This window comes from Heterocephalus glaber, unplaced genomic scaffold, assembly GCF_053883595.1.
Source record: "Heterocephalus glaber isolate CG9 unplaced genomic scaffold, H.glaber_assembly_v1.0 deba00000901, whole genome shotgun sequence".
Taxonomy (NCBI): domain Eukaryota; kingdom Metazoa; phylum Chordata; class Mammalia; order Rodentia; family Bathyergidae; genus Heterocephalus; species Heterocephalus glaber.
The window spans coordinates 14,399,254-14,419,622 of record NW_028258171.1 but is presented as its reverse complement, the minus strand read 5'-3'; the positions used below and the strand labels follow the sequence as shown (position 1 = coordinate 14,419,622).

Below are 20,369 nucleotides of genomic sequence, written 5' to 3'. Positions count from 1 at the left end.
TGTTTCAAACTAATGTGTGAAGGGATCTTTTACAATGAAGCCATCTGAACCCATTCCTCTAGGCCAGCTCCAGGCCATTTCTTTCAGTGGGCAAAAGAGTAAAGCCAACTCATCCACCTCTTCATCCACTTTCCCTGACAGCCCTGCTTGGGGAGGAAAAATATATTAGGGAGACACTTGGCTTCCAGGAATGTGACAAATGACAGTTTCCATCAGCATTTATCTCTACTTGGCAAAAACTAGGAGAATCTTGGGAAAAGGCCTCTACACATGTTGACAATCACAGACCATCCTGAGCTGTGCTTACAAATCCAGCAATATATGTGACAGCGGGTCTGCCAACTATGGAACTCTCTAGAAATGACCTTCCATCTTGGAAATAAGAGAAATCATTTATTGACCAAGAGATCTACATGTCTTGTCTTCAGTCATTACCATAATCTCTAAGATGATCTCGACTTTACGGTTGAAAAAGATATGGTCTTTTTCAAAAGTACATGGCCAGAGAGCATAGAGGCCAGGATCCCAACTCAGGCCTATCTGGCGCTGAAGCCCAGGCTCTTGCCAATAACTCAATCTGTCCCTTGCTATATGCAAGGTAAGACTGCTGTCTGTAAGACTGGACTGGATTTGTGAAGTTATCTTTTCTGTTAAGCTCTGTCCTGAATGTTACTCAGAAAGGACCTCCCTATCAAGGATTCTTAAGTGTTTAGCTGGTTTGCTTGTTCCTATCCTTTTTCCAAAATCCAAAGTTTGGCATGATGTGTGCATTTGTTTCAGTGTGTTTATTTCCCCCAGTCTGAAGCTGGCTCATCCTAACCCTCCCTTCACCCCAGAAAAAGTCTCTCAAGAAAGCTTTGTTAGCCATGAGCTAATAATCCCTTTGGCTGATGATATATAAGAAGTATCTGATTCTGAAGATGTGTTCTGATGGCTTGCCACCTAGAAATATGGAGGCATAGAAATCTGTTATATATTTCAATAACTCATATCTGTGATGGTAGGATTACAAACAAGTGTATTTTCTTTGTAGTTGTTATTTATTTTTCATTAAGTTTATTGGTACATTTTAGGTCTATAATACAGTTACATTCATCACTGGGATCTTGTACCTTTACATGATGTATCTTGGTTCTGATTTTTTTCCCCATTCCCCTGCCCTCCCTTCACCCCCTCCACCCTTCCCTATTTACAAAGACTTTTTAAAAAGTTTTTGTAAAGTAACATTTAGTATCCAAAATATGGTATCTTTATTAATGAAGAGAATTGGAGGAAATTAGACAGAGCTTTAATGCCTTTATTTGGGTTCTACTCCCATTCCTGATTGCCATTACCTTAACTAACCCTAACAAAAGTCCTCATGTCTGGGCAATAACAAACATACCAAGGGGAATCCTGAAGTGTGGTAGATCCATCCAATACCTGGCCAAGAGCAAACATCCACAATCAGGAATGCCAGAGAATGGTACCAAAGTCCAGAAACACCACTGGCCAACCAACTGGAGATTAGCTCTTGATGTGCCTTTGGCTAAGCAGGTGCAAATATAATAAGTCTTGTGAGTCTAGTAAGGAGACATTGAACCAGGTGTGCACAGGTCAGGCAGGACAGTGGGAGCCTAAGAATATTCCAGGTAATTCTTTGTGGGCCACTTTGCTGCACAAAGGTAGAATAAAAGTATCCAACTGTGTTGGAAGATCCCAAAGGTAAGACTGCTTGCAACTTTTGTGCTGAGAATACAGGTGATAAGAAGTTACATCTGAAAGACATTCTCTGCTTAATACTTAAGGAATGTACTAAATAGCTATCCTGGAAAATAAATTCTTATCATATTTCAAAATCAAGAAATGGCATAATGGGCTGAGGATTTAGCTCAGTGGTTTCGCTCCCTGCTGCGCAAGCACAAGGACCTGAGTTTGAGCCCTGGTACCAAAAAAAAAAGAAAAAGAAAAAAAAAAAATAAATGGTGTACTTTCAGGGAAGGGTTTTTCTAAGAACACTAAAGAGACTGCTTGCTTCCTCATGTCACCAGGAACCTCTACCAAGTCTAGCTCTGTGTCTTTAAGCTCACAACACACACCAAGCACACATAAATGTCCTTTCCTATCCCCTGATTTGAACCTTGCCAGGGAAACTCTCAGCACCTTCTTCTCCACCTGTCCACATACCCCAGTATGCCAGGTCTGTCTCTGACTCCTTCTTCCTCTTATTTCTTCCTCTCCCCCTCCCCTTCTTTTTTTCTCTTCCTCTTCTTTTTTTTTTTTTTTTTTTGAGATATACTTCAGGCTCACCTTGAACTCACTGTGTAGCCCAGGTTGGCCTCAAACTCACAGTGATCCTCTTGCTTCAGCCTCCCAAGTGCTAGGATTACAGGCACCAGCATGCCTAGCTTCCAGCTCTTTCTGACTGCTGTTCTATTCAGCCCACCCTCCCACATCCCATCCTTTCACTTCTGCCTGATGGGGCTAGAGCTTTCTCTAAGCTGACCCTCCCTTAACTGATTTATCCCAGGATTTCAGAAAAGGGGAAAAGTCCCATTTCCCTTCCTTTACCTTGAACCATGTGGTGGTTGCTCCAACAGGGAAAGAAAGGTAAAAATGTCTCCCCGACAATTATTTTCAAGTCTATCTATAGTGATACATTCCTTTATATTAAATGCTGACTTATCCATACTGTCCCCTTTTAATATTTAAATACTCCTATAAAACAGAGAATTTTAGTATGATTGAATTTATCTCAAGTTTTCTCCCCTGGGGCAGAAGAGACCAAGCTAATGAACCATCTCAGGAGGAGGAAGCATTAAAAGAGAGAAGAAACAGAAGCTTTGGGTAACATCATCACTTTGTAATTTTGCTATTAATTTAGACTTTAGAAAACAACATTCTCTTGTGGCTACAGCTTTAGACTAAAAACGTCAAGAGTTTATCATCATATTATTGTTTTCTTATGCCCCTAAATATGGATCCATTAATACTGGTACGGTAGGACAGTATTTCGAGATGTTAACCAAAGGTTTCTTCCTTTCTTCCATCCTTCCTCTCCCTCCCCTCCATCCCCCATCCCCCACTGAACAGCCAGTAGCTCCAGGTACCCTTTGGCCCTTCCCAAGCTCAGACAGTAAGAAGTAAGACCTGTCCTATTCACTGCCTTAGGGTAGAACACGAGCAGCCTGCTAGGTCCTTCGGTCCTCCTCTCTCAGCCAGGTGTGAGTCACATGGAGCTGGTGCCTGGATGGTGTGTGTAAGCATCCCATCCCTGGAACTCCATGCCAGAAACTCCTGCCAGAGCAGTGCTACCCACCTGCTGCTCCCAAGGCTTTGCCCAGAGTATGAAGATTGGCTGCCATTACATTTCAGTTAGCAAGAGTTACAATACATTCCTTTCAGACTCCAAATTCCAAAAATTCCTTTGCAAGAGCACTGAAGCCTGAACACTGTAAGGAAAAGAAAGGGTTCAGGGTCAGGAGAATAATGTCAAATAATATAAAACACAAAAATAAGACAGTAGTGAAAAATGAGAGAAGTTTAAATGACAGAGATAATGCGTAAGAAGATCCTGTAAGCAGATTCTATGCCACACCCACTCTCTCCCTAGCCCACAGGGTGCCCTCTCCCTTGACCCCTCTATTCCAATAGCTTTAGCTTCCTCTGGTTGACCCAACACACCACAGTTCAATGACTTACATCTTGGTTGGTGCTACCCCAATAGTGGCGTGCTAGATGCCCCCATTTGACAAAAAGGCTAAAAATTTAGGTTGTCATGGATGCTGAATTTGGGGGTGGGAAAAACAATTATAAAAGGTCACAGCTAGAAATGACCTTAGCTCAACTTCCTCAGATTACAGATGAGAAAAGTCAAACCCTGTGAGGGTAAAGGGGTTGCCAGAAAGCCATATGTTGAGTTAGGAGCAAAATTGAGTCTAGAATTTAGATTTCCTAAGGTCCTGTCCCATACTTTTTCCACTCCTGAATTCCTACATGCTGTTATTAACTCTGTATCTTGAAATGCATGCTTCCCCTGATCTCTATCAAGAGTGCCAATACTTTTCCTCCCATTTCTATAAAAATGAAGGACATAGCTAAGGATAGTAAGAATCAGCCTGGCTCAAAGTACATCCCTACAGTGAAATAGAGAAAGTCACTGTAACTCAAATATTCTGTTTCTCATACCTGGTGCTCTGCCTGGAAGGGTTCGGAAAAATACTTTTGTACAACATCAATACATGTTTTTAATTATTAATTTCTAAAAATTAATCAATCATCACTGGAGTACAGCTGATGGCCTTAGCTGGGGAAAGGGTAAATCGTCATTGCATCACTATGTCCTTAGTGAGCTCTGGAGAACACAGTTAGAACAGGAAGTAAACAGAACAAATCCAGGCAGGAAAAATGGGCTTTTGCTCAATGTTATTGCCAATTAAATGGAATTGCTGTTCAGTTATTTCTTTGAAAGAAGGAGACAATATTTATGTTCACTTAGGGAAAGGCACCTTCTAAGAAGACTGCAATATTTTTAAGAAATTTATATCAGAAAACTCTTTGTCCTGGGGTAAAGGCAAATGTAAGAAAACCTAATTCCTGTTCGCTGCAATGAGCAGGACCATTTAAAATGGATGGATTGGCTATTTTAAAGAGGCCAAGAAAATTGTTCCTTATGTTTCACAGGCAATGAGGGGGAAAAACGAACAGATTCCTAACTTTTTTTTTTTTTTGGTACCAGGGATTGAACTCAGGTCCTTGCACTTGCGCAGCAGGAGGCAAAACCACTGAGCTAAATCCCCGGCCCCAGATTCCTAATTCTTGATGCTAATAGCATTTAATATTTGTGGGAAAACAACATTTCTTTTAAAATAAAAAACCTATCCTTGGATGATATCATTTTATAGAGTATCAAGGTACATACTCATCCTTTACTCAACAGCAAGCTCTAATGAGAAACAGCATAATGGATGGAAGAAGTCGGTGAGTAATTTAGTCCTTTCTCAGGGGTTTTAACAAAGCACATCTCCAAAAGTGTGCCTACACTGACATCTCTAGAAATGTTTCCTCTCTATTATAATTATGTCAGGCAATCTTATCTTCTGTAACCCACCCTATACCCCACTGACCAATTACTTGCCCCACAACAAGAAAGGCAGCAACTGAGTGGTGTTACTGTTCTGTTAAAATATATGTCTTCATATTATGTGCAGAATAAATTTTAGTCTCCTAAACATGGAATTCAGGATCCTCTGTGATTGGGTACAAATAAACGTTGCTTGGCACAAGGTGATATGAAATTATTGTTTTACTTTACTTTTTTTCTGTGTGCCAAATGAATTTTTTATACTAGTCTGTTAACAATTTTTCAAGTTTTCATTTTCTCCTTTCTAATTTTGTTCATAACTTCTGCCTAGTTTTCTGATAGATGCTTATTACTTGTTCCAATCTGTGTCATTATTTATTAAGATCTGTAGTCTTGTGTGACTCATATTACAACATTTTCAGAGTTTGTTGACTGAATTAATTTATAGGTGATTTTTGACAGTCAAAAAGCTTATAGCCTCAGGGCCAGGGATTTAGCTCAGTGGTTCCACCACCTGCCTGGCAAGCGCAAGGTCCCAAATTCAATCCCTGGTACCAAAAACAAACAAAAAACAAAAACAAAAACGCTTAGAGCCTAATTGGTCGGGCCAGAGTTTTTCTTTCCATATAAGTCTAGAGTATTTTCAAAAATTCTCCCCCTCACTCTGTCCCTTGTATTTTCTATTAGATTCACATGAAACTACCCAGAGTTTTCCAGTTCTGCACACAGTTATCCCTCAGTATCCATGAGAGGTGGGTTCCAACACCTCTAGAGGATACCAAAATCTATGATGCTCAAGTCCCTTTATATAAAATTTTACAGTATAGTTGATTCTGTATCCAAGCCTTCACACAACTTCAGATCCAAATATTCAGGGGTGGAAAAAAACCAAAGCATTGTATCTGTTCTGAATGTATAGTATTTTTTGTCTTTATTTTCTAAATAACTCAACAATTTACATGGCATTTACATTTTGTTAGGTAGTTTACATGCAAATGCTATGCCATTTCATATAAGGATTTTGGTATGGAGAGTGGTTCTAGACCCCATTCCCAATGGATACTGAGAGATGATTGTACTTGTGTACAACCTATGTACATCATCAGTATACTTTAAATAATTTCTAGATTCCTTTTACAATACCCAGTACAATGTAAATGCTATGTAAACAGTTAAGCTGAGTAGCATAGGGAATAATGACAAGGAAAAAAGTTTTAGCATGTTCAATACGGAGCAATTAATTTTTTCTGAGTATTTTCTATCAGTGGTTGGTTTAATCCATAGATGCAGAACTCAAGAGATAGAGAGAGCCATTCATGTATTTCACACATGAATATTGACTGGTCTTAAAAATTTAGACTTTATGCCTCTGCCAATCTGATAACATATTGGGAGATTACTGGGTTAACAGGGAAATGGCTATCCTTTTCCTTCCATGTGGCAGAGCTTCCTTTGTCCCCAAGCTACCCTGGGCAGGCCTGAGCCTTAAGATTTTTGAAACCTGGGTGAGTAGAAGTCAGGCAGTTGTCCTTTTAGAGTTGCAAGTTCTTTTGAACCCAGAAATGAAGACTTCCTCCTTCATTTTTCAAAGGGATCATTCCCTTGTTCTTGGGTGGCAAAACTTATTAAGGTGCTTGACCTTGTTAGCATCTTAACTTGACAACAGATGTTGGCTATTGCAATCTGATCATGCACCATTCTGTGCTTTATCTCTGAAGTGTTCCATGGCTTTAGTTGGGGAAGGAAGAAAAAGGACAGAAAGAAGAGGAAGGAGAGCTGCGTTGCCCCTGGGGACTGGAGATTGAGGACAGAAGTTAAGAGGAAGCTCTGTGACTAGACTGTAGGCAGAGTGGTGGGGCTTTAGATTCCAGGAAAAAGGTGTGGCTCACAGCTGGGAAGAGGGCTCAGCCCAGTGCTACTCTGTACCTGATCAGTTTCAAAAGGAATCAGCAGACAGTGAGTGCTCTTAGCAAGGCCACCACCAATATCAGGAATATCAGGAAAGGGTAGCACCATTCACAAGCCAACAGTGAGATTTCAACCTAGGCCAGTGGGAGCTCAGATTATAATTGAGGTGTTTAAAAGTTAATTTGAACTCATTTGTACTGTAGTTAGTAAAAAAGCCACACCATGCCAGGGACACACATGTAAGAATACACATCCAAGGACAATGCTCCTACTTTTGTTATGTCAACCCAAGCAGGAAGGAAGTATCCCTATTGAAGAAATACTTGAAAGCAAGTTGAGCCTTCTGATGCCCTTCCCATCAAAATCAGAACAATAGCTTTCAGAGGATGAGCCACTGGTGGGATCACATGGAAAAACATAACATCAAGAAGGGAAACGAAAAAAAAAAAAAAAGAAGGGAAAGGAAAAATTATGAGAAAAGAAAAAAATGGAAACAAAGTCTATGTAAATAGGGAAGGGGCACAGGTAATGGGGAAAAAATAAGACCCAAGATTCATCATGTACAGGTACAAGCACCCAATGATAAATGTAAACGTATTGTATACCTAAAATGTACCAATAAAAGAATTTAAGCAAAAAAAAAAAACAAACATCAGGTTATCATAAGGTTATCATAAAAAATGGTAACATCAGGTCCTGAAGTAAAGCAAATGTTGATACTGCACAATGTGGACTATATGACAGCAAACACAAAACCTGGTGCTAAATACTTCAAGAATGGCAGTGTGTGTTTACAGTATAACTGAGAAGGGAGTAGCTCTGATCATTGCTAGACACTTTTTAAGCTCAGCACTTAAATGTGTCATGATGTGATTCTCTCAAAGACGCTCACGTAAAATAACTTTTTTATTTTTTTATTTTTCGAAATAATTAGGCATTTGCAATATCTACATGATAATTGATCATCTTATTTGGCTTTTCTAGTAATCTACATTTGCTCCTCTCACACCTGCTTTTCTGCCTTTGGGTTCTTCAAACTCTTCCAACACATTGGGTTAGCAGATATTTGATACTTTCTGCCTGGAATATCCTTCTGCACCCTATGCCCTTCCCCATTTCAGTCACCTTTCATTTATTTTTCAGGTTCTGGTTTAGGCATCTCTTTTCCTGTGATACCTTCTGTGGCTGAATGTCCCCATCCTCACACCCCATAGATGGCTAAGGTATCCTTCTAAATTCTGTAACAGCATCCTTTAATGTCCTTGTCCTGGCCCCTTTCCCATGTTACAACTGCTTATTTCATTTCTTACCTTTCCAATCAATTCTGTAAAAGTTAGGCTAACACTGTCCCTAGTATTGTATTTGGCTCATACATAGTAGGTGTCAAGGACATATTTGTTCCTTTGAATTGATCTCTTGTCAATCACTCCTAATAATTCATAATCCTTGAGAGAGAAGTCATTTCAAATTGTCCTTCAGTTTACAATTGGGAAAATACTGCCTGACCATTATTTATAGTAGCTGAGAGATGCCAGTGAAAACCAAATTCTGTCTTTTTCCTCCCTCAGAATTCTAACAATGAATTCCATTTTTTCATCTCTGAGTCATCAAATCAGAAAAATCCAAGAAAGTTTAACCTGCCTTAAAATTCATTTAGCTCTAATGGGAGTCTCATAGTTTTCATGAGCTTTGAAAGAGATCAGAAATGTGTAGATGCCAAAGAATATTGTAGGCCCTTAGACTTCTCGAAAGGATATTTCAAAACACGTTGAAGTGGTGTTAAATTTTAGGTGTGAAAACCCTATGGATGGGCCCCCTGCTATTGAGGCCAGCAGTACTGAGTAGGGGAGAGTGCAGTGTTGCAATAAGAACTCCATGTGACCTAGAATTCAGATCTAGGCCAAGAAGTTGCATTAAGATGTAGAAGCTAGAAGGGTTTGTCAACAGCTCCAGAGAAGAGGATATGGTAAATGCAGACCCTTGGAGGACTGAGAGGTCCAGTTCCTCTCCCTGACCTTTGTGTGCATTGGCCAAGAGTTCTGAGAACAAGTTTAAGTAACTAAAAAAATCACAGGGCTAGAGTGAAATGCAAATGAGTAAGGTACTTTAGATGCTGAACACTATTAATTCTACTTTGTAAGACTTATATACAGGAAACCAAGGTGGGGGAGAACTCTTAAAATATAGACAAGTCTTCTGTTATATCTATTTACTGCCTGCTATAGGTGAGTGACAGTCATGGGAAGCACAAGAGCTTTTGTGCACATTGTCTTATTTGTGTCAAATAATCTTCACCCAACAAAGTAAGGCAAGTATTGTCATAATTGCCATGTATCTGAAGCTGAGGCTCAAAGCTCATATACGTAGTCTTTGACAGAACTGAGAACTAAACCTAGCTCTGTCTGCAATCTATGTGTGAGTTCTATGACACTTGTAGTAATAATTTTATTTGGGTATGCTGATTAGCTGAATTGACATGGCCATATAAGGGATGAGAAGAGAAACCACTACAGCAGGTAGGCTGGTCAATATTAAATAGTATTATTTTCCATTCTATTGTACTCATTGTAAAAGCGATCTTTTTTTTGGTACTGGGGATAGAACTCGGGTCCTTGAGCTTGCACAGCAGGCAGTGAAACCACTGAGCTAAATCCCTGGCCCACGTAAAAGCAATCTTTTAGTTATATACATAAAATACAAATGTATGCTCATTATATAAAATCAAATAACACAGACTAAAAGTCTACCTTTATTTCATCCTCACCATCCAGAATAACCATATGAATAGTTTGGAGCTTATCCTTCTAGAGTTTTATCAACAATTTACTTATAGGTAAACATATATAAACATTTATAAATATATATATACACACACACACACACACACTTGTGTGGGTTTGTGTTTTAATATAAAAATAAAATAAAATCGTAGACCATTATTCTGTACTTGCTATTTTTACTTAATAATATATTTTGGAGTTTTATGGAGCAGTACATGCTTTTTAAGTATTCTTTGCATAATGTTCCAAAATCACAGATGTAAAATAGGCTATTTAACTACTTGTTATTTTCATCCTTTTGCCACATATTTCCTACTACTGGTGGTTTTTTATTTTTATTTTGGTGTCAGTTTTTAAAACAGAGATAATACACTATGGATGATATTGTCTAGTACCTATGTCTATGTTGGTTAGGATTTAGGAAAAATTGTCTCACTCCTAACTGTCCCCCAAAAAATGTTTTGTAGGAAACTCTGTGGCTTATCTGAGATGTTACAGATGAGAACATCTATAACAAAGTATTACAGTAATATGCCATCTAACATTCTAAGATGAAAATAAGTAATTCTCTTTACCAAATAGTGCTTATTTCCTTGTTTACATATAAAGAACAAACATCAGTAACCAAGTTCTTCATCTTATTGGGACTAGGAATCACATGACTAATCTGCTGGAAAACTCAGAGCCAAATTCTGGCCCATCTCTATTTTGCAAATATAAGGGACTTGACCTATTATGTTTTGGTTCCTGACTTACTTTTCTAATCTCAATTTTCCCCTTTCTCTAATTTCTTTCATCTTGTTTTGAATGTATTTTTTAAATCATTCAAGTTTTATCTGAAGAGTTGAGAACATGGATAGATAACTAGATGGATAATGGAAAGGGTTGACTGAGTCAAAAGATACCTAACTTTTTCTAAACTACTCTGGCAAATACTATTTTCATTTTGTAACAAATCATTGCTTCTACTGTAGTAAACCTATTACTATGTCCATTTCTGTATTTGGAATGTTGAACTCCCGCATCTGTATTTATGATCTTTATATTTACCATTTTTATTTAAATATACAAATGCTTCCCTAGGTAAAAACTCACCTAGTAACCATATATATATACGCTCAACAAAGTAGTTTAAACACTCAGGCTTGCATATTCACATTCAGTGATAACTAGATGAATAGTGTCCCCTACGTTCATGTCCACCTGCAACCTTAGATTGTTCTTATTTGGAAATAGAGTCTTAGCAGCTGTAACTACTTAAGATGGGGTCATACTGTAGTATCCAATGACAGGTATCCTTATAATAAGAAAAAAGGACACACAGAGATACAGAGAAGACAGAGGCAAAGATTGGAATCATACAGACACAAGCCAGGAAGCACAAAGAATACCGGCAATTGTTGGCAACTACCAGAAGCTGAGTGACGCTTGGGATGGTTCCTCCCGCAGTGCTTCTAGGTGGAGCCAACCCTGTGGAAACCTTGATTTTTGGATTTCTTCCCTCCAGAACTAGAAGAATAAGAAATAAATTTCTCCTGTGTTAAGCCACGCAACTTACGGAAATTTGTTACAGTAGCCCTGCAAAACTAATACACTGTCCTTCTATGTCTTCCTTAAAATTATCTCAAGAACATTCATAGTTGATAATTTCTAACCTGATGCAGTGGTTTGAATATGTTTCATTCCCACTGAAGCTCCTGTTGAGGCTTATTTCCTCAATACAAGGGTGATGATCAGAGTGGTGAGAGGCTGTGGGATCTCTACAAGTTCTACTCTCATGAAACAATTAATGTAGTTCCCATGAGCTTGTAGGACTGCATAACTCTGTAATCATAAAACTCCCCTAGCCCCAACTGTGATTGAATGTGAGTAAATAGATAAAGATGCTTCTTAGTTCCAGGACACTAGATAAGATCTGTATCAGCCATAATTATCCAACTCTTTGTTCGGGACACCACTATCTATAGAACAATCTACAAAGCATCTGCTGACTATCAGTACATGTCAGGCTAATTAACATGCAAATGTAAGACCACTAACCTTTGTTCCCTCTTCTGTAAATTTTGCCTGTTAACTTCCCTGCAACCCTCTATAAAAAGAGCCTCGGACTCTGGGCTGATCGCCTCTCTAAGCTACTTTGCTTTGGGAGTGCCGTCTGGCCAGACTAAGGTCTGTTTCACTTTCCAACTTGTCCGGTGTGTTCCTTCCCGGGTGTTCTTCGCTGCAGTCAGCTCCTTGGAGCATTTGGTAAGGCCTTTGGTCTTACATTCTGGAGGCACCGCTGGGATCCCCGGGTGTGCTCCACTCCAGCTCCTTGGAGCATTTGGTAAGGCCCTTGGCCTTACATTCTGGAGGCACCGCTGGGATCCCTGGGTGTGCTTCACTATAGTCTGCTCCTCGGAGCGTTTGGTAAGGACAGCGGTCTTACATGAGTTATGTCTAGACCGGGTTATTACAAAATGAGCCTGGCACCTCCTGTAGCTTTCTTCTGGACATATGAAAATCACTTGCTTCCCCTTTCCTTTTCCTCACCCTGATATGAGGAAGCTCAAGGCCCTCGTCAGAAGCCAAATAGGCGCATGCTCTTGAACTTCTCTGTAGGGAACAGGGAAAGGGGAAGTTACTAGAACCTCTGCAGTTAAGTCCTAGTCTCCTGCGCCACGGCAGCACAAGGCAAATTACAGAAAAGGTAGAAAAATGAGACTGAGAAGAAGCTGAGCTTTGGGTCTGATCAGTGCTGCTCTGGCCAGCAAAGACAAAGACCCCCTAGCTTGCAGCACCTCTTATTCAGTACCTCGGGAGAAACAAATGTAACAAATGAAATGCAGAGTTCAGAACTTCACACTGGGATAAACAAGGTGTAACAAATGACTGGGGGGCGGTGGATAGCCAAGAACAATGAGGAATTATGCAGATGAAGATTTGGTTCCTCCCAGGGTGTCTCCCGCAGGTGTGGTCTTGTCCTGGAGCATCACAGCATCATGGGATTACTGAGGTCTCAGTTGTGCCCAGAGGCCAAAATGGAATTATGTCTCAGAATGCCATAGCTGGCCTGTAGGGGGAAGAACTAGGCCTAATCAAATGATTTTTCCCTAAAATTATGTAGCATTGCTCCCAACTCTTCTCCACCTCCAGAACCGAGCTAAAATAAACCTCTTATTACAAACTACTTAGTCTCGGGTATTTTGTTGTAGCAACAGAAAATGGACTAAGACATCTAACACAAATGATCGAAGTTCATGATTTGAGGAGAATAATGTTAATAATAAAATGGAAGACTGTAAGCTCTCATTGATTATTAAGAGTTAGTTTGAAGTTCTAAACTTCCAAAGTGAAGAATGAGTTTCAAATGTAGGCCATTGTTACTCATTTATTTAAAATACAGGTTGTTTAATCTTGAAGATTAAATTTCTGAAGAACACTGCACTCCTACCATCCCCTTTTAATTTATTAATCAGTATCTCTTAATAGCTATATATATGGTTCAAAAACCAAACAGAACTCAGGAAGGGTCGGTGGGCTTGTGAGTCTAGAATACTTTGTTCTAACTGAAACCTTAAATTTGAAATGCCGACATGAAGTACAGACAAAAACATTTTCTTAAGTAGCAGTTGCAATAACAGTGAGTCGATTCTGCCCCTGTAAAAACTCAGCTACCCTCTTGGAAACCACTATCAGAACATAACTCTTTTCTTTCCTTCTTACACAAAAATCAGATAAAATACACATATACAAGATGCTACTTCTAAATCTTTTTCAGCACCTTATCGTGATTATCAATTACTTTTTCAAAAGCTTGTACAGTTATATACTTCATGAACTAATAAGTATTTTCAGTTTACCTCTGAGGTAAGATAAGAAAATCCTACAGTACAGAAGTCATCCAATAGATTTGCAATGGACTCATGGCAGACTTTGGCTATGGCTTACTTCACTTTTTTATAATGAAGAGCAGGAACACAGCCAAATCTTCTGTTTCTGACATACAAAAGCTGATGAGGATTTTGTGGCTGTCCCAATAGAATATGCATCAATATGGAATTGATTTGCATTGTCTTCCATTGGAATACATCCCTTCAGCATCACTGATCTTTTTCCAAATGAAATATAGAATATCTTTATGGGGCACTGCCAAATACAGTTTTGTGGATAGGCCCTTTAAAATAAATACATTTGATAATTCTAAACTTTAAATGATTTGTTAAAAATAAAAACTTTGTAGAGGTTGGACATCAAACCCAGGGCCTTGGCATTCAGCTACATTCTCAGCCCTTTTTATTTTTGAATTTTTTATTTAAATTTTGAGATAGAGTCTTGCTAAGTTGCCCAGTCTTGGGTTCCAATTTGCAATACTTCTGCCTTAGCCTCCCAGAGTACTGAAATTACTGCTGTGTGCCACCAGTACTGGCTCAAAAACATCTTTAAAGGAGTATTAGGCAAATATGTGTTGAATGAATAAATGGAACAATGAATGACTTTATTCATTAGATTTTCCTATGTCATTTGTGCTCACCAGCGCCCTTTGGAGTGTGATTTAGTTTCCCCTATTGATTTGCATCTAGGGAGAGAATGACCTGTGTGGTGAAGTAGCTACACTAGCATCTAATTATAGTCCTCCCAGGAATGCAAGAGTTGGCATTATGGTTTTATTTAAAGATACCGCAAGACTGTGAATGCTTCGCTGTGGAACCCAACGGGGTGCATGAAACTTGGCAGACACCTTATATATGTCCAGGAAAGGTTCCCTACTTTAGTGGAACGCATTGTTCCAGTTCATCAGTGCACCAAAAACATACTCTCAGTTTACGAAATAAGATAAATGCTCATTCTAAAGTTTAAAAGATAGTGAGTGGCTCATCAAACAGGAGATGCAGCAGGTGGGAGAGTTGGCTATGTGCCACTCCCATCTTCATTCTAATGGTATGTATTTCGCTGAACCCTCTGGATGAAGCCATTTTCAATGTGAGTGTGGAGTACTGGCTCAGAATAAATTCATGTCATAAGGCTGCCCCAATATTTTTATACAGTTGAAAACAGGTTAAGATGAACAGTAGGAAGAAGGTTTAAGGGAGAAGAAAAGGAAAAGATGGCCAGAAATGGAACCATGAACTTTCTGAGAAGTGGGAGGAGAAGGTGGCTGTGGTTGGCAGAGAGCTCCTGTCCAATCCCTAATCGGGGAGGGAGGATGGGAAGATGTGAGCTTGAGCTGTTTGTCTTTTGTAGTAAAAACAAGCTGATTTGACCTCCTTTGCTCTCTTACACCAAGGGCCTAGTTCCACGTCAACCTGGTTCTTCCAGCCGCCCAGGTTCACAAATGTCAGGCATCCGAATCAGTCATGCATATTTTCCTTATGGGAAGGAAGCCTGGTCTTGGGTAATTATTAAATTAGAATAAAATGCTTTATTTAGAGCCATGGAAGTTTGGATACTGCCCTGTAACTGTCCAAGGGGCACAGTAATGATGTAGGTGGTAAGGAGAACCCAACACCTGTTCTAGCAGGCAGGCAAGGAATGGAGGTTCCAACCCTTTCCCCCCTCATCAGAATCACAAAACCTGAAAAGATGTTCTAGAAAGCAAAAGGATCCTAGCAGGAAGCTTCAGTGAAAGAATGACTTTTTAAAGAAGCAAAGAAAGTTGAGGTGAGTAACTTCATGACCTTCGCCTGGATAGGACTAGAAAATAAAAGGGAAATGAACACATGCAGTCACATGAAGTTAGATACTATACCTTCAAATATCTTGCTCACTGTCTGCCTGGGGCCAACTACAAGCTGGTCTTCTGGCCCCAGCACACTTCCAAGGAGCAAAAGCAAACTCAGCTCCCACAAATACTGACTGCCCTCTCCCCTCACCAAGGTCTATTTCTCCTCTGAGAAAGATCATGCCTTTAAAAGCGTGGCCTCACCCAATGGACCACATGAGAACAGTTCAAAATTACCAAATAATTTCATAGAAATATTCCTTCAATACAAGGAGTGAGGTTTTTCTACAGAGGGAAATATTCATTAACGGGAATTGTATCATCCTTAAGAGTTAAAATTTAGCTAAAATAAACTGACCAGATAGCTACATAGTTAGACTCCATTCAATTAAGAAACATAAAGGAATAGATATTTAAATGATTATTTTAATTATTTAATTAAATAAATTAAATTTAAGAAGGATTAATTATTTAATCCTTCTTATAATTTTTTCACATTGTACTATATCTGTTTACTTTTTTCTAGCCACACTGGGCTGTATGTTGCTGAAGAAGGAATTTAGTCTCTCCTGCCCTCTTTTGTATCAGAGGTGCCTGGCTATCAAACACTGTGGAGTTAATCCTTTCATGGGTAGCAAATAGATCAAAGTTCATTGACAATTGCATATTCTACATATCTTAATAGAAACACTGGAGAAGTCGGGGTGCATGCACTCAGAAACCATGATGAATGGAAGAGTTCTTTGAATCTGGACTGCAGTGTACAACTGCACAAGATCAACCACCCCTCAGTACAAACTGGGGTAGAAAACCCACCTCATGTTCCACTCACCAAGCCACAGACCACACATCCCTTAGTACCTGCCCACAGGAAGCAGCACCTTTTCCCCTAATTCCTACAAAAGCACTGTACACACTATAAATGGTCCTGATTTAAATAACAACTTCAAATAATCTCTAGGACAATCGGGAAATACTACCCTACCAACTTGATTCCATACAGAAGGAGTAATGAAACAGTGAAGAGTGCCTATTCTTGAATGGAGAACACCAAAGTTGGAGATTATTTTTTTTTGGATTCTCAACATAGAGTGATGGGTTTATAAAACAGACATTTAAAAAAAAAAAAAAAAGAACCGCATAAGGGAGCCTGGGTATTCATTCAACCTGATCCCAGAAAAGTGAGTCACAGAATCAGAGATGCATAAAGCACTGGAAGAAATCTTACAGGTCACAGAATCACTGCATCTAGTCCAACAATGTTTCAGTTTGCTGATAAAGAAACCAAAAAGATTAGAGGTTGGACGATTTCCTTGGGATTATTATTAGGGTCTAGAAGCCAACTGTTTTTCTGCCCTTCGATCCAATAATCTTTCTGTCACACCTGTGCAGACTTGCCATCATAATCAATAAACACTGGTTCTGTACCCACTGTGTGGAGATGGTTGTGACATAGACTTGTTACTATCAAGGGCTTTACAAGAAAGTTGAGAAAACAGGAAATCATTGAAAGATAAGCAATAACAGGGAGCACAGGAAGGCAGTTTAAGAGCCCAGTTTCTGCGTGGGCGTGGTGATGCCCAGGGAGCAGTGGGTGTGAGGTGGAGTGCCCTCTGGCCAGCTGAGAATTCTGGAGGAACTAGAGCCAGTTGATTGAGCAGGTCCAGGTGAGGCTGCAGGCGGGTTATGTATACAGTGGAATACTACTCAGCCATAAAGGACACATTTTAGTCATTTGTAGGAAAATGGATGCACCTCACGTAATGCTAAGTGAAATAAATCAGACATAGAAGGTTAAATATCGAATAGTTTCTCTTATATGAAGAACTCAAAGTTTAATAAGAGATAGATGACAGGAAACGGGGAGGTAGACCTTTTGGTGATGGGAAAGGGATCTAGAGATGAAGGGAGGGGAGGAAGGGGAGAGGACAAGAAAGTAAACAGGATTAAGACGCAGTATGTGTATGTGCCAACTCTCCACAATAAATTTACTCATTATGCATACAAATGTGTACTTTTTAAAAAGGAGAATGTGGGCAAGAAACTCGCAGGGGCTCTCAGGACAGAGGCAGAAGCCTCCAGGCTCAGGATGGCCTGGATAAAGCCTCACCATAGCTGGGCTCGGGGACTCAGAAGATCCGTGCAGCGACACGCGCGGCGGGGTCACGGAAGAGACCTGGAGGGGGCCCGGGCTGACTCGCAGTCCTGGCCGAGGGGCCAGAGTGCGGGAAGAACTGACGGAGGAAGGGTCCCGGACCTGAGCTCGGCTCCTCAGACAGGGCTTCCGGGGCGGGGCTTTTTGCGGGGGCGTGGCCCGTCGAGGCACCGCCCACGCCGGGCTGCGTGACAATGGGCGGCCGGGCGGCCGAACGCGGGGGCGGAGCTATCGCCTCGGCCCCCGGCGCCGCCGTCGCGTCCGGGATTTGAAAGATTAAAAACCCCAGGTGGAGAGGGCGGCGGCGTTGCATGTGAGGCGGAAGCTGTGGGGGCCACTGATCGGCGCGCGGCCCGGCACCATGAACTTCCCGGGCCGCGGGTCCCCGCGGAGCCCCGAGCGTAACAGCCGGGGCGGCGGCGCCTGGGAGCTGGGCGCAGACGCGGGGCCGGCGTTCGGCGGCGTCTGCTGCCTGGAGCACCTGCCCGGCGGGGACCCGGGCGACGGCGGCGTGTCCCTAGCGCTGCTGCGCGGGGAGCCGGGGGTGCACTTGGCGCCGGGCGCCGCCGACCTCCCACACCTGGCGCTGGACCCCTCGCTCAGCGACGAGAACTACTTCAGCTCGGCCGAGTCGGGCTCGTCGCTGCGCTACTACGGGGAGGCCGAGGGCGGCGGCGGCAGCTCCTCGTCGCTGCTGCCGCCGCCGTCGCCCGCGCTGCTGCCCACGATCTCGGGGAACGGCGGCGCGGCGGACGCGGGTCCCGGGGAGAGGAAGCGCGCCCGGCCCGGAGGCCCGGCCGCCCGGCACCGCTACGAGGTGGTGGCGGAGCTGGGCCCCGAGGAGGTGCGCTGGTTCTACCGGGAGGACAAGAAGACCTGGAAGCCCTTCATCGGCTACGACTCGCTGCGCATCGAGCTCGCCTTCCGGACGCTGCTGCAGGCCCCCGGCGAGCGTGCGTGCGGCCCGGCCGCCCCTGAGCGCTCGGCCTCGGGCTCCGGGCAGGAGGAGGACGAAGATGGGAACGGCGCCTGCGGCTTCTGTCCGCGCGCGGTGGGGCGCGAGGCCGAGCCCGAGACTGAGGGGCTGCTGCACATCGAGCCAGTGTGCGTGCGTGGCGGCCTCTACGAGGTGAATGTGACCCAGGGGGAGTGTTACCCGGTGTACTGGAACCGTAAGTGCCCGGCCGGGGTCGGGAGGGTTGGGGACTTGGCGGAGACGCGGCGCTGAGGCCTGGCGCGCGGTCAGCGGGGGCTGCAGAAGGTGCAGGGCGCGCGGGGAGGTGGAGAGAGAAGGAGGAGAGAGGATGCCGCCGGGGTAGCACCTCTGGGTGAGCCGAGCGTGGCTGCCATCCCTGGAGGTGATCCAGGAACGGATCCCCAATCCGAGAGGGATCTGATTCGGTCTCCTGTAGCCCGAACCGCCTTAAGTAACAGCATGATGTCCTCTGGTTCGAGCGGATCCGCAGGAGAATCAACAGTTCAGTTCTGGACTCAGGAAAAGAAAATTAATCCCTGGCGGGAAGGGAAAGGCGATGAGTTGTTCCCGCTGGTTGCGCCCTGGAGGGGAAAGCACTGCGGGAAGCAGTTTTGTCAGGTGGGACCACTCGCTCCGCTCCGAGAATACTCTTTTTTTGTTTTGTTTTTTTTTCTTATTAGGTCCGTATTTATATGTACGTGTTTCTATTTTTAACTCTTAATCCTGGAAAATTACAGACCCTGTGCCTCATCTGTAAAACGGGGATATTGGAGATGAGAAAGTATACCTTTAGGGCGTGGAACAGTGCTTAGCACGTACGTGGGATGTGAGTGTGAGCAGCTCCCTTAGACGACAACACAGTTTAGGGTTAGGAGGAAAGGCGATGGCAGATGTCTGATACTGCATGCAGCAAGTGTCGCATATGTAATGTACACTTGATATTCAATATTATAGATGCTGTTGCCACCATTAGTGTCCTAACCGAGATGCCTTTGTTAACTGTCACTGCCTTTAGGTTCTCCACACACCTCACAGCTTTCTGCTTTGTATTAACCGTACTGATGGCTTAGCTTCCTTTGGATATGTTTAGTGGCTCGTGGGCAGAGTCCATCACCTTTTCTGATAAGGCTGAATATAATAGATGTTCTATAACCAGGTATTGAATCGCATCAATGATTCTGATGTCAAAATATTAATGTAAGCATGAGTTACTCATAGCAATTACAACATGTGGCAAATCATCACATGAAACAGCAGGAAATTTATTGCACTTGAAGATGACACGAAAGGTATTTGTTAAGATCAGAATCATGTGGAATCTGTTACATTACTCATTCCTTTTAGTTATAAGCTTATTAAGGACACGGTATGTTTATGTTCACTCATTCAGCTCTTCATATTTGCTAAATGAATGTATATGTTAACACAACATTTCTGTATTACTGAGTGACTGTGTATGTTAACACAGGTAAAGGCCCTGGGAAAGAGAAGTCCCCACTTAGTGTTTTCTTTAAATGACCTAAACATCACTGTAGATTTTTTTCTCCAAAGGTAGAAACACAGGGACTTTGTGGAGCCAGAAAGAAGGATAAAAATGCAGGGCACCCTTGGAGAGGAGACTGGGAATCAGGATTGATGAGTCCTAACCTTAGATTAAACAGAAGTATAGTCACCTAAAGTACTGTGTGCTCTTTTGGTTTGCGATAAAATTGTTAATATCTGCATGGTGCTTCACTGTTTACAAGTGATTTTTGGAAGTCTTTATTTTCACTGTGATAGCAAATTAA

At 42.0% G+C, this 20,369-nt stretch overlaps 1 protein-coding gene and 1 long non-coding RNA gene across 11 annotated transcripts in view; one reads left to right on the top strand and one right to left on the bottom strand.

The window, feature by feature from the left end:
- LOC101712638 (uncharacterized) overlaps positions 1–17,813 on the bottom strand; it is a 313,187-nt gene extending 295,374 nt beyond the window's left edge. For all 6 annotated transcript variants that reach the window (XR_015450049.1, XR_015450050.1, XR_015450053.1 and 3 more), the window contains exons 1-3: positions 17,562–17,813; positions 11,142–11,259; positions 3,299–3,431 (exon numbers count right to left, since the gene is read on the bottom strand). This is a non-coding gene — a long non-coding RNA (uncharacterized LOC101712638). The remainder of the gene's footprint in view (positions 1–3,298; positions 3,432–11,141; positions 11,260–17,561) is intronic.
- Positions 17,814–17,834: 21 nt separating this feature from the next.
- Ddhd1 (DDHD domain containing 1) overlaps positions 17,835–20,369 on the top strand; it is an 88,404-nt gene continuing 85,869 nt past the window's right edge. For all 5 annotated transcript variants that reach the window (XR_015450046.1, XM_004835520.3, XM_004835518.3 and 2 more), the window contains exon 1: positions 17,835–18,778. Coding sequence is in view for 4 of the 5 variants with exons in the window: in XM_004835520.3 (XP_004835577.2) it covers positions 17,968–18,778 (811 nt within the window). In the remaining variant the exon portion in view is untranslated. The remainder of the gene's footprint in view (positions 18,779–20,369) is intronic.